The 14084-nt window shown below is 53.6% G+C and overlaps 1 protein-coding gene across 1 annotated transcript in view; it reads right to left on the bottom strand.

The window, feature by feature from the left end:
* Gramd4 (GRAM domain containing 4) overlaps window positions 1-11810 on the bottom strand; it is a 77730-nt gene extending 65920 nt beyond the window's left edge. Inside the window, exon 1 of the mRNA XM_021183290.2 lies at window positions 11673-11810. Coding sequence (XP_021038949.1) covers window positions 11673-11701 — 29 coding nt within the window. The 5' untranslated portion in view covers window positions 11702-11810. The remainder of the gene's footprint in view (window positions 1-11672) is intronic.
* Between the last annotated feature and the right edge of the window lie 2274 nt (window positions 11811-14084).

The raw sequence follows: 14084 nt of genomic DNA, 5'->3' as shown, positions 1-14084 counted from the left end.
AAAAAAAAAAAAAAAAAAAAAAAAAAAATACACCCTCGCCTACCTCAAAGGAACAATGCTTATTTGTCAATTAAGCTAGTGGTTGGGGAGGGGGGTTGACAGGGGAAGCTGGCCTCCCTCCCCTGGCAACAGGATCCTGCAGAGACTGAACCAAACCTGTTGCACAGCCAAGACAAGCCCTGGTGGCCTACTGAGCCAGGCCGTGGGGACAGGATTTGTACTCTGGCAACTGGCACCCAGGGGCTCTCTTCAGACATTACAGTGTTCTCGATGCCTGTCCCAGGCCCTCAGCCAATGGCTGGGGACAGCGGGAAAGAGGCACCTGCCTTTGGAGAGTCTACTGCAATGGAAAGAAGGGATGGCAAGACTGGCCAGTCCTCAGGTTCAGAGCTAGCCCTGATAGCCCATCAATGTCACTTGACACCTCTGACTATGCCTAGCTCACTGTGAGGGATGGATACGGTCTTTCCATGAGACACGACTCACAACAGTCCACATCTGTTGGGAAGTGCTGGTGAATCTAGGTTTTAAATCAATAAAGACTTTCAACTCCAGGTCGTGTCAAAGATGGCTTCTAGAACTCATCTTCTGAGCATCTATATCCCAGAATGGCTCATCTCCTCCAAAGTGAGGTCTCTGACTGCCTTGGGTCTACACCAACCTCTGGCCCAGTCACTCAGGTCAGCAGTGGGGACACACACTGGCTTTGGAGCCACCAGCCTCACAGTTTTCTGGCTATCTAGTCAGAAAGGCACCTGACTTCTGAACCCACTCTGCAGCACCGAATACATTACATGGCGGAGCCTCGCACCAATGAACACACCATGCCACATGCAGGCAAATGTTGGGAGGGTCCTAGGAAGGACTGGAGGATTGAGTGAGAGTCTGACACTGTCTGCTAGGAGGCTCCCAGGGGAGGGGAGGGGAAAGAGGTTCAGACAGACACAAGGGGGTTGGAGGGGGGAGTCACCTAGAAGCCTGAGAAGAGAGGTCAACAAAAGACTAGAGGATTACCTCTCAAGGCCCATGCACAAGAATAAGAGTGAAGACCAGCACTGACCTTTGGAAATACATAGACCACAGTGGGTAGCAAGATGTCAAGAGCATGGGCCCGCCAAAAGGCAAGGTGGGATGCCCACTTCCTCGTCTGCACTGTGGAGATCACATGGCCCGTCTGGGGCCACTGTAGAGGGATGGCAGTCTCCTCCCCCCCCCCCCCCCCCCCCCCCCCCCCCCCCCCCCCCACCCTCTGGCCCGCTCACTCACTCTCTGCCTCAGGCATCCCTCCCTGGGCCCAAACAACCCAGCCCCCAACTGCCATCTGCCCTTGGGCCACCTGGGGCAGAGTTTACTGCTATCCAAGCTCTTCAACACCCAGAGTTCGATCCAGCATCCAGGGCTCCCATGGCTTTGGGGACTCTTTCCCTTTAAGGAAGTTCCATGGCTTTTGGAAGCTAAAGAAACCAGTACTCTCAAAGAAATTCTGGAAAAGGTGTCCCCCACCCACCCCCGAGCTCTGGAGCCGGCATCTTGCTCCACCCAGCAGCTGCCCTGGATGGCTACGGACTCACAGACTGCAGACCCAGACTCTACTCAGCAACAGCTGACACTGCTTGGGTAGGGGCACTTTGCACGTGACATCTCAGGACCTACAAGCGTTCAGTAGTCACTAAGCTCACTCTGGAGGAGAAACGAGAGACACTCAGAGAGGTCAGCCACTTGCTCCAGGCCCCACCATTATGGCAGGATCAAGGGCAGAGGGCTCTGGCACCAGTCTCGTCAGGGAAAACGGTTGCCACTCAGACTCATCCAATCCAATGCTTTCCCCACACCTTGTGGGACCACCAAGGCCTAGCCCAGTGACAGGAATGTAGGGATAGAGGAATGGTACCCCATTCCTATGGTACCCCGGGGTGGGAGAACGGAGAGTTCAAGGGCTGGCATACCTGGAGCAGGCCTAGGCAGGAGGCCAAAGGAATGACAGGCAACTTGCAGCTTTGAGGACCCCCAGCCCCCAGGACCAACTATAGCTGGGCAATCCTTAAGTGCAGCGCTATGTTGTCATAGGAGACCAGATGGGGCTTTTAAAAGCCTAGAAGTAGCTGGCCAGGGCCCAGCTCCCCTTTTCCTGCCTATAAGCAGCCCACCCTGCCCCCACCCTATACACATCAATGTAAACAGAGCATCCACCCATGGCTGTCTTGGGAGCCAGCCAGCCTGCCCCTCATCCACACAGGATTGCTGGTCTCAGGGAGCTGGGATGCCTGCCTTCCTCAGAGGGAGCTGGCCTGCGGGCCTCCCCAGCCCTGATATTTAACAGCTAACATGAGCCACCTGGCACCTGGTGGCGTTTACTGTCCTCCGTAGGTTTAGAACTAGTATCACCTAGATCACAAAGCCTGTCCCTCCCAGGGAATCCCCAGGGTCGTCCACTCTTGGGGGTCACAATTCCCGGTGTTCAGCTCAGAGAACAGTGCTCAGATAGCCCAGATCAAGCCCAACATGGCCCGACCTCGCTAAACCCCATTGGACAAGCTACCACCCACATCAGCCCATTCTCTGCCCTCAGTGCCCCTCCTGACCAGCCCCTGGTCCCTTTGCCACTTGCCTGGAATCCAGTAAGGAGAGTGGGGCTCTCAGCAGGGTGGAGGATGTGTGTGTGTTGTGTGTGTGTGTGTGTGTGTGTGTGTGTGTGTGTAGGAGGCCATCCAGGCCATGCTCCTGGGCCTCCACCCTGGTGTTGTGAGAGGCTGACTCATGCCTCATTTCCTCTCTACAAAGACAACTAAAAGTGTGGTGAAGTCGCACGTGGGCCGCTCCCACCGTTGGGCAGTGGCCCTGAAGACCAACAACCGGTACTCACAGATGTCACTGCTCTGAACTCTACCTCTAGCACCCCCGGAATCCCACCCTTCCACTCCTCCCTCTCCCTCTCTCCTTCCACACCATCATCCCCCCACCCCTCGTTCACAGTGTATTTAAACCTCCTGACGGAAATGCCTTCTGAAGTGATTCACACACCCCTGCACTCTTCGGCAAGCTGTTGAACAAAATGTCACCTTCCTTCTTGATCCAGGATCTAGTAAGCATGCCGGTTCCACATTCTTCCAGGCCCCACTGCCTCTGACCTGCATCAAAACGCCTGTGCCATCCTCCCCCACCACCCCCCGCATACACACACACACACACACACACTCCACCCTCATCCTTAGCTACCACTCTGGCACTGCCTTGGGAAATGACACATGACCCCCACCTTCTCCTATCAGACCCCTGACCATTCCCTATGGGTAAAGTGGGTGGGGAAGGGGTAGGCTACAGAAACCTGCCCCTGAAGCTAGCGTGAGACCCTAGAGAGGCATATTCTGAGGCTCTCTAGCCCACAGACTGTGGGACCTTCCTCCAGAGCTGAAGGGTATCACTCTGGACAGCTGGGCTTCCAGCCAGCCTTCCACCCCTGCCCACACACACACTCAAGCCTCAGGTTCCAGTTCTCAGAGTCGCGAAGTGACTCATAAGCCTCCCTTGATGCATGCCCAGTAGTGGCTAGGGACGAAAAAAATATCATCTCCTCTAGCTCAGGGTCCCCTCCCAAGTCACTGGCTCCTCGGAACCCAGAAGGGTCCTGTACTTGACTGAAAACTTCTCTGAGGGAGAAAGTAGTCCATCCTGTTAGACATCTGTGCAGGGGCCAGAGCAAGTCATAAAGCCACTACCAACCTGTGGCCTTCTCAGCCATTCCTTGGGCAGCACTGGCTGGCTGTAGCAGGCTTCATCTGAAGACAAAATGGGTTTTGTGACACAGAAGTTTCATGGATTGATTGACTGACTGACTGACTGACTGATTGATTGATTGATTTATAGTCTATGCTGAATATTGAACCCCAGAGCCTCACATACGCTATGTGACTACCATGACACTGAGGTACATTTGTGATGTAGCCCAGGCTGACTTTGAACTGTCTTCCTATTCCAGCCTCCTGAGGATACTTCCTCAGATACATGTCATTCAGTCACATGTCATGTGCTCTGTCCTTTTTTTGTAGAACTTGGTTTCTTTCTTTTTTCTTTTTTTTTTAAAGATTTATTAATTTTTATTTTACACGCATGACTGTTTTGCCTGCAAGCATGTGTGTACACCGCATGCATGCCTGGTACACACCGAGGCCAAAAGAAGACACTGGAGTTGTGAGCCGCCACGTTGAGTGCTACGAATGGAACCCTGGTCCTCTGCTAAAATGGCGACTATTGTTCTGAGCCATCTCTCCACCCCTGAGCTTCAGAGTTTTAAATGCCACACTGTTCACTCCATGGACTATCCGGGGTATGCCTTCCTGACATCACGGGTCTCTTCCCAAGAGTCCCAAGCAACCGGCCTCAGCAACCTGCTTCGGTCACAGGGTAAGACAACTAGGTAACCGTGAAGGATGACGGACCTTCGCCGACACAGCCATGCTTCCCGGGGCTGCTTTCTCAGGCAACAGGCAGGTGTTCTAGCCTCCCTTCCACCATGGGGACCCCAGAGGACAGTGATGACACTCGGCAGGCACTGTCTAGCGTCAAGCACGGAACAGATCCTTGGTAAACATGGAGAGAGACATGGCTGGGTATACAGATGAAGCTGAGATCCTTTGAGCCAGGGCTTCTTAAACTACAACCAGAAGTAGTTCTCCCCCATATCAATCAGTATTCAACTGTAGGAGGGAAAAAATGCTTCTAAGTTCTAAAATATATATATATATATATATATATATATATATATATATATAGAGAGAGAGAGAGAGAGAGAGAGAGAGAGAGAGAAGAGAGAGAGAGAGAAAACAGCAGTCACCATGTAAAGACAGCAGTATGCATGCCCCTCCCTGTGAGTGTAGACAGTACAGATCACACCCCCATCCCCCCATTCACTTCCAAGACCGTCAGGGATTAGGGCGGCATCTATCCCACGGTACACAGAGCTCAGCCTACATCACACAGAAAATAGAATCCCAACCACGAAACAGCCTCATTGAACCCATGAATCGTCTGGTGTCCTATCTCCCTTGAGCTCAAGCAGACAGCAACATGGCATAGAGGTGCTGTCCAGGTGTCTCCTCAACCTGCTCAGGTGGCTATATTCTTCTGAAATATCAGTGTCCCTCTGGCCTGTTCTCAGGCCCTTATCAGGGCTGGGATATCTGTCTGATATCTACCCACCCATTCAGCCTGAACCTAGCACACCTCCAGCCTACACAATTCCTGTCTAAATAAGCGTTGTGCATGCCACCACCCACCTACCCTGCCACAGGCACCAACTGCTGATAATCTGAACAGTTGGGACAGGGCAATGGCTACCATCAAGCCCACTATAAAGAAGTGGAACCAAGTCAAGCCCAAGTCAGCAAAGATGTGCCCACCATATTCCCCCACCACACACACACACACACCATGGTGGCGACAGCACATGCGTGGCACCTCCCAGAAAGGCAATTGGGTGTACCTTCTGTGCTCAGACGCCCATTTGAAGACTCCTCCCTGCTGAAGTGGTAAGTTCAGAGGCAGAGAGCAGACAGACCCAGCCAAGATCAAAGTCAAAGATCTCTGAACTCCAAAGCTGCCAGCCAACCACAGCCTTTCTCCTCCCTTCTTTAAGAGGCCCAGACTATGAGGATTCCTTCAAGAGTCAGCCCCACTCTCAAGTTGCAAAGGGATGTCCCAATCTGTGCCCATCCCACAGCCAGGCTGTTGAGCAGAGAAGTCCCTCCATCCACAACTTCCTCTTGTTTCTCTCTCCATCACAGAACCCGTCCCAGAAGCACCTCTGGGGAGGTGGTTACCCCTCCCCACACTCCGCAGGCCCAAAGCACATACCCACTGCATGGGCTGGTAAGGCTCTGGGTTGGCAGACTCTCCCTGTGCGCTGCAAGATAACAGTTCTGGTCTCACTTTGTGAGCACTGACGTTGAAGGATTAAATGCATGAGTAGCTAAGGGAGAAAGATCCTAGCTCCACACTGCTAAGATGGGAGAGCATTGATCTACAGAACCATCCGTGGGTGACCAGACTAGAGCTGGCCATCTGTGAACACAGTTCCCTTGTTATAGACACAGATCTCCAAACATGGAGGTGCTCATGAACAGATGCAGGTGCACAGGGGTCAGAATTCACACACACACTTCCTCTTCCTCCATTTGAGGGGGGTCTAGAAGCAACCAAACCCCAGTAGCAACCAGCACTAGATCTGGGTTTCTTTGTTTTGTTTAGTTTGGTTTGGTTTTTTTTTTTTTTCCAGACAGGGTTTCTCTGTGTAGTCCTGGCTGTCCTGGAACTCACTCTGTAGACCAGGTTGGCCTCGAACTCAGAAATCCACCTGCCTCTGCCTCCCAAGTGCTGGGATTAAAGGTGTACACCACCACCGCCTGGCTAGATCTGGGTTTCTGATGCTGTCTATAGAATGGGCAGACCCTAGGTTTGAACCTGGAATGTCCTATGGACCAAACAGCAGCGAAGAGATTAGGTTCTTGCAGGGATGTGGCATCTACAGGACCCAGGGGTAATAGCAAAAGAAGAGAGTAAAGAAAGAAGCCAGGTGGAATTGCACAATAAAGTATAAAGATATGAATCAACATGAGTAGAAATCAATGATTAATAAGTCACTACGTGAAAGAGAAGCAATTCCCCTATCCACACAAAATTCCAAATAATTTGGGTTCTTGGCCTTTAGGAGAGTAGCACAGAGCCCCTTTCCCTTGCCTCAGTTGTAGGATTCACTATGAATTACTTCTAAAGAGCAGCTCGGGGTGGGGGGTGGGGGGGTCCTTGACAGAGAGGCTCTTTGACAGATACTAGAGTCACCCTGAAAGATAGAATCCAGACATCAAGAATGCTGCCGCCCTTCCCACATCCATCACCCCAGACTGATCATGACAAAACCATCGAAATCTCAAGGGCGGATTCCCAAGAGATACGCAGGCTCCAACACAGGGCCCCACGGACCACCACACTCCTCAAGGAGGCAACCAAAGTCTGAGACAGGGTCACAGTCAAGAGGAAATATGACAACCAGACATATATGGGACCTAGATGGGGTCCTGGGACAGAAACAAAGGCATGAGGTAAAAGATGAAGAAAACAGAACTTTTACTGATAACCATGGATGGAAACAGAGATTGTCACCTAACCTGATGACTGGAGTTTCATCCCTAGGGACAGAGAACCCCAGGTAGAAGGAGAGCACTGACTCCCAGAAGTTGTCATCTGGCATCCACACCTATGCTGTGGCATTTCGTACCCACACATATGAACACAAGTGAATGTAATCTACAACTTTTTAAACATATGCGCACTAGTGCACAAACAGTAACAGGCGAACCACACCAGCTTCAAATGTTAACGGTACAACAGAGTGTTGATATAGGGGGGGTGGAAAGGGGATGGATGGACACCAGGCAGAACTAAGTGTCCTGAAGAGGCAAATCCACAGATAGATTGTGGTGATGGCCTCAGCTGGGGAAAGAGGCAGTGGCGTGCCAGCTATCCGCTCCTTGCCTGGGTCTGGAAACAATCTCTAAGGCTCATGGTGATGGTTGACAAGATTATGAATGGGTTCAAAAGCAGTAAATTATCTCTGTAAGGGGTGGGTAGTGTGGCATGTGAATTATTCCTCAACAAAGATGCTGAAAAAGAACAAATTCTCTCCTAGGCTCGCTCCCTCCCTGCGGCAGCTGTCAGAAGAGCCTGGCCCCTCCTGGTCGCACAGCCTGGCTCAACTACAAATGAACCCTAAAGCAAGGGTCTTTGCAGTATGACCTGCCAAATGGCCCAGAGAAGGCAGAACATGGTGCCCAGTTGGTGCCACTGAGGATCACTAGAGGCTGCCAGACACAAGGGACATGGAGATAACTGGGTGTGGAGAGGCCCTCTGCATAGGAAGAGAGACAAACAGAAAAAAGGGACAAAGCCTTGTATCTTGGAGAAACCCCCAAACTTCTCTATATTAGAGGTACCCCTACCATGGGAGGAAGCCCACCACAGAACCCACCTTCAATAGTCACAAAAACAAACCACGAACGAGAACATCTCAGCAGAATGTCACCAGATCCTCTGAGAGATACTGCCACACCTTTAAAAACCACATGGTCCTTTTAACTCAGCTTTACAGGAGGGTTACCCTGGGGCCCTAGAGCTGCTGTGGGCACAAGTTCAAATCCTAGCTCTGCTATGGAACTAACAAACAAGCCCTTGAACCAGCTGTGGCCCTCTCTGTGCCTCAGTTTCTTTACCTAATGATCACAGCAAAAGTACGTGGGGTGAGAGGAGGCACTTGGCACAGTGTGCAGTGCATACATGGATTTCTCTTACTACCGATTTTTTTTTAAGATAGGCCAACGCTTCCTGTCTTCCTGTCTAACCACAGGGGACTTTAATCACAGGCTTAAGTATAATCACAACCCTGGTTATAATTCAAACACCAAACAGTCTTAACAATAGCCTTTAGATGTCAAATGTTATTAGTGGTGACTTATAGCTGAAAGTCCCCTCCCAGGCCTTCAGTACTGGCCACACACAGACACCCCAGGAGAAAAGATCGATGTTTTCTACAATTAGGAAAACCCCTAAGTCACAGCGGGATTTTTTTTTTCTTTATTCAGCATTTCTCCATCAGCCACAGGCTCTGACCTGGTACAGCTGCCCTGGGCCCACCCACCTGGGCTGGGCTAGGCCTCCTCCCTAATGCTGGCCCACACCTGGCTAAGGACTTTCGCCCCCTCTCTAACCACTATTTTCTAGTTCTGTCTAGAGTGAAGAAAAGCAGGAAGCCACCAGGGAAAAGCCAAGGAGAAAGTAGCCCCAAGGCCACTATGAATGGTACCAAAAAGTCCCCAGTCAGCTCACAGAGCTCACATTCCAAACCTTCCAGAGCTCCTGTTTATGGTCAAACGGCCCAGGGGTGGAGGCCTCCTGGGAAATGGCCACCTGAGGCCGGGGAGAGAGGATCTGCCTCACGGCAAGTCTGTCTTCATTCACCTGTGACTCACTTTGCAAGGTTCCCATCTTATCTCTCTAGATTCAGGATTGCTGTTTCTCCACTCTTGATACACCACAGAGTGGTCAGCAGCTGTCCCAACAGCCACCTACTTACACAAGCGGGCTGCCGCCTTGCCCCGCACTGCTAGAGGGCCAGCCGCACTCTCGCAGTCCACCTAGCAGGGAAGAATGCAGAAACTCAGAAAAGGTGGCCCAACCACACAAGCCAGTCACTGCATCTCCCACTGACAGACAATTACCGCCACACACACTAAGTGCTGCCATTATGATATACCAAGAAAGCCAAACACCAGAGTAGAAGGGCCAGGGGTGCTTAGGAAGAGAACCTACCTGCCCAGCTCCCCAAAGAGAACAGCCCCCAAACACGGTCCTTGCCCCATCATGAGCACCCCAATCCTGTAAAGGCTCAGTAGATCCGGCTTCTAGAGAGAAGCCCTTACCAGTGCATGAGAAACTGGATAGGGCTCCCCATGTGTCCCCAGAGAAGGAAGGGACACCACAAAGCACATTAGCCAACAAGGATCCCACAGCAGAACACTGAGCCCTTGGTTCTCCAGACATGAATTCTGTCCAGATGTGGCATGGCTGGAGTTGCTATTTCTAAACAGCTGTCACTTCCTATGCCATGCAAGCACAGCCAAGAGTGTCTCAGAGCCTCCGGTGACACTGTTTCCATTGTGTGGAGCACTCGCTATTGTGAGGCAGAAATGTTGATTCAGGAAACAGGTCCGACTCTCCTCTTTCTAGGTGGTGAAGGTGAAGCCCAGCGAGAATGAGGACAGCGGAGGCCACGGCTGTTGGCACCGACGACTGCGCTGTCTGCTGGCGCCACTCCGGGGGAGCCACGATAATGGAGGGCGCCAGGAGGTTTGGAGAGAGAGACCACTGGTTTTCCCTTAAGGAATACACCTCTGCAAAAACCTCTCTGCCTGCCTGGGGAGGAGGCACAGGATAAACAGGTGCCCAGGCTGCGTAGAAACAGACCTCAACTCTGAGACTGTCCCGGGCAGTTTATAGGACATAAGTCCTAGCATGGACTCAGACAGACATCTCTGGGACCAACAGGGACAGCCACGTTCCCCACCATCAGCCAGGATGGCCGAGGAAAGCAGGGAAATGATGGTCCACAAAGAATTCGATCCTGGGCATCCAACCTCCTAGACATCCTAGCCCGTACCCCCGGGAGCTCACTAATCAGTACCATAGCAAAGGCAGGGGGCTCCAATGTCCACAAGCAGTTTGGGGAGGAGGGAGGAGCAGGCATGTTGACTGAGACTTCCAGCTGGAGTGTCCCAGAGAGCATCTTTATATTGTGGCTTCATCCTAGCACGGGTCAGGGATACTAAATAAAACACTCTCACTGGACTGGGTTGTGTATCCCCAAATGGGCCTGGGAACAGGTTGGGCAGAATGAGAGAAGATTCTTCCGATCTCTGCAGGGCCACTAAGCCACCTGAGAGGCCACAGGGTGAATGGCCTTGCCTGACTCCTCACCTAGGGTGTGTCTGGCCGCCGTGGAACCCACACCATCTTGTTAACTCTTATCTTGTCATTAGTCACCCACTGATAAGGAAACTGAGGCAGGGCTGGTTTTGTGACAGTGCCTTGCCCGATCTCACAGAACAGGTATCTGAGATAAACTAACTTCCAACTGTCCTTTATTTCAAACCCTACAGAGCCTGGACCATGACCCTCCTTCTGAACCTGGCCCTAAAGCAAGCTCCTACCTGGCTGGGGTTCAGCAGGATTGAGGATGGGGGGGGTACGTTAAGACTCAGCACCTTTAATTTTGTCCCTAATCTACACAAGGCAAGGCAGGAAGGGAACCCACTCTGAACAAGGTCCCCCCAAACTGAATCTCTCTTATCTCTGAAAATGGGGAAGTTCCAAAGGGTGCAAGGTTCTGCCTCTGGCCCTAGAAGCCTGCTTCTTACCCTGGCCACGGGTAGGAAGGCCACTGGGAAACCAACATCCAGACTAGTCAGTCCCTCTCCACCCTTCAGAGGTGCTGGTCCCGCTCTGGACAGATGAAGTCTTAGGTTAGGGACTGCCACACAGCACCCCACCTTAACGGTTGTATAAACACATAGGCCTAAGCTCCAGCCCAGGTGCCAACTGTCTCCAGAATCCCATAGGCTAATTCCAAATGAAAGAAAAAGATATAACAGAGAGCAGGGTGTGGAAAGGGAGCAAGCGTCCACAACTTTTCCCCGGGTCATCTGTTGGGCCACACCGGCCTGGACAGCCCTCCTCCTTTTCAGTCCTCCCCCACCACCAAGAGTGGGTCAGTAGGACGACATTTGCTGTGCCCTCATCCTGACCCCCCCGCTAGCGGCCTAGGCATGGTGACCCATCTAATGACTCCCCCACATCATAGTTTGGGCCCTGCGTCCCATCCACGTCTGCCTCTCGCCCACCAGGACCCTGACCCGCACAGCGCCCGTGGTACGCGCGAGGGGCGGCCGTGACGCGCGCCCCGGGAGCGTGTGTGCGGGGGCGCGCCCGCGCTGCTCCCCGAAGGGAGGGTCGCTGCTGTGGGCCACCGAGTGAGAGTGTGGGCACACGGGGTCGCGGCCCGGCAGCTAGGACAGAGCGTGGCCAGCGTCGCCCAGGTCCGTGTGGGAGTCCGCGTGCGCGCCGCTTACCCTGCGGGATGATCGGGGCCAACTCTCATCCACCCGCCGCCGCGGCGCCCCCCTGGCCGGCCACCCGGCCGCGCTGCACCTGCCGCCCTCCCGGGAGCCCAGCGGCGCCGGGGAGCGGGGACTACGCGGCCCCGCGGGTGCCGGCCACGAGCGCGGAGGCGGCGCCGCGTCGCGCGCTCACGTCCTGCTGCGCGGAGTCTGCGCGCCCCCCGACCGGGCCTGCGCAAGCCGCCGCCCCGCTCCGCCCCCTCGCCTCCCCGCCCTCCCTGCCGGGTGTGCGCGCGCGCGCGCGCCCGATCACGCGGCGCCGCCTTTGTTTGGGTGACCCACGTGGGTCCTCGCCGCGCGTGCCCACGCGCACGCGTGGCCGCCTGCCAGTCGCAGCCACGGGCACAACCGAGCACAAGGATACACTCCACTGTCACCTCTCTCCCGGCGAGCTGACTTGACGGTTACTGCCAAAAGGAGACCCGCGCTTGGTGTAGAAATACTTGTCCTGGCATCGCCAGGCTGGACTCAGAGCACAGCTCCACACTGGGAAAAGGACATGGAACCTCCACCTGGAGGGCAATGAGCAACTCCTCCCTTTTCTCCCACTCAGTACCTAGCCAGGAATGCCACACACCTTTAAATGTCACCGTAGCGATAGGAAGCCTACTTTAGCTCTAGTACTATCTTAAAGGAAAAGAGATCCTCCAGGACTCACCTCCCCCGTTTTGACTCGCCTTTCAAAAACCAGGGTTGACAAGGACCCAGAAAGATAACTAATGAACCTGGTAAAAGACCATACCCTCCAGAACCCCAGGCCCTAGCCTGGTTGGAGAACTGACCTGCAGCACCGTATGGGGTCTGACCTAGGAGGTCCGCTGTAGGGTAGGAGGGTGACTGTTGCAAACTCAGCATCAGCAAGTGGAGACAGCACATTAGACCTGTGACCACATGACCCGCTTGCACTGAGGGGCTTTGACGACCTCACCTCCAACCCTCTCAATTCAGAACTGTCCCCCACCTTATTATGTCTCAAGCACCCCAGGAGATTTGAGGAATGCTAAAGGACTCTGAAGCTTTCTGGGGGGTGGGGTGGGTGGGGGCAGGATTCAGGCCCCCTCTTGTCCTCCAGCATTGCCTACCTTCCAGACAGGCCTTTGTCCCAGGGTCTGGGGCTGGCATCCAGAGAGGCTCCTGTAGGTGAGCTCTCTCTCTCTCAATGCAGAATGAAAAGCAATGCCCATGTGTAGCACAACATGAGGTCTGTCCAATGGCTCTTGGCTGGCAGTGTGAGGTGCCAGGCTAAGCTGCCTGCAGGGCTTGGGCTTGGCAAGATGAGAGCTACTTTGGGCAGGAACTTCTTCTGAGTCACCTTTGTGCGGCATCCCAGCCCTATGCCACACCAATCTCGCTGGTTCCTCCTACCCCTGGCTTTCCCTGCTTCCTCTCTGTCCTCCAGCAAACCAGGACTCTGGTCTTCGCCCCACCCCCACCCCCACCCCCTGCAAGCACAAGTGCTACTTTCCTGTCTCCAGGATTGCCTAAACCATATCCTCCCTGGGGGGGTAGGGGGTGGGGGGTGGGGAGCCTCTCCACTCTGACCCTACCCAACCTTCCAAGTTAACTCCAAAGTTTCAGCTCCACAAAGCCTCCCTTGAGCAGCCGCCCAATTAGAAAATGGTTCTAGCTTCCCAGGAAGCCAGAGTTCTCGGGAGTCATTCCCCACCCTTCTCCTGTGAACTCAGCTGGGCAGCTTCTACAAGGAAAGGTTCGATGCATTCATGTAGGGATCCCTCCCTGCTGGAGTTAAAGTGTGTCTCCAGAGTCCCTGCATTGCAAGCTTAATCCCCAGTACGCCCATGTACTGCCACAGCTGCAGAAGGGCTCTATGCGAGGTGTTACAGGAAGCCCTGCCCCTCACGTCCAGTCACTCTCTCTGGCTTCCTGTTCCTCTGTAGACAGGCCCTGCCCTCAGCTCCTGACCCCAGGGGAGAATCCTCTCTTGCCTTATTCCTGTAGCATATCTCCATCTCTGCTGTTTCTGGTTCAGCCTGCATGTGTTAGTGGTGATGGGAAGGGGAAGGGAGCCTGTGAGATGCTGGGGCTTCTGGTCAAGCTGAGCCACCAGAGGCCATAGCATCACCGCATCAGGAAGACAAACAGCAGATACACACAACAGCCAGACCCTGGCATAACCCAGAGGGTGCCCAGGAATGTTCTTTGCATGAGTGTCCAGGATGAGTCCCACAATGGAGCCAGACTTCTAGAACCTTCCCAGGATCCCTAATCCCTCCCCTTCTGTTCACAAGCATCCACTGGGTACCCATTCCCAGGCACTGCCTGGTGGGGAATGAAACTGGTCAATAAGTACATTCTAGAAGACAGACTTGGACAGACACTACCCCTAGGAGAACTTGGGGTTAC

The sequence above is a fragment of the Mus caroli genome, chromosome 15 (genome assembly GCF_900094665.2).
Source record: "Mus caroli chromosome 15, CAROLI_EIJ_v1.1, whole genome shotgun sequence".
Lineage (NCBI taxonomy): Eukaryota > Metazoa > Chordata > Mammalia > Rodentia > Muridae > Mus > Mus caroli.
This window is presented reverse-complemented; position numbering and strand designations above follow the sequence as displayed.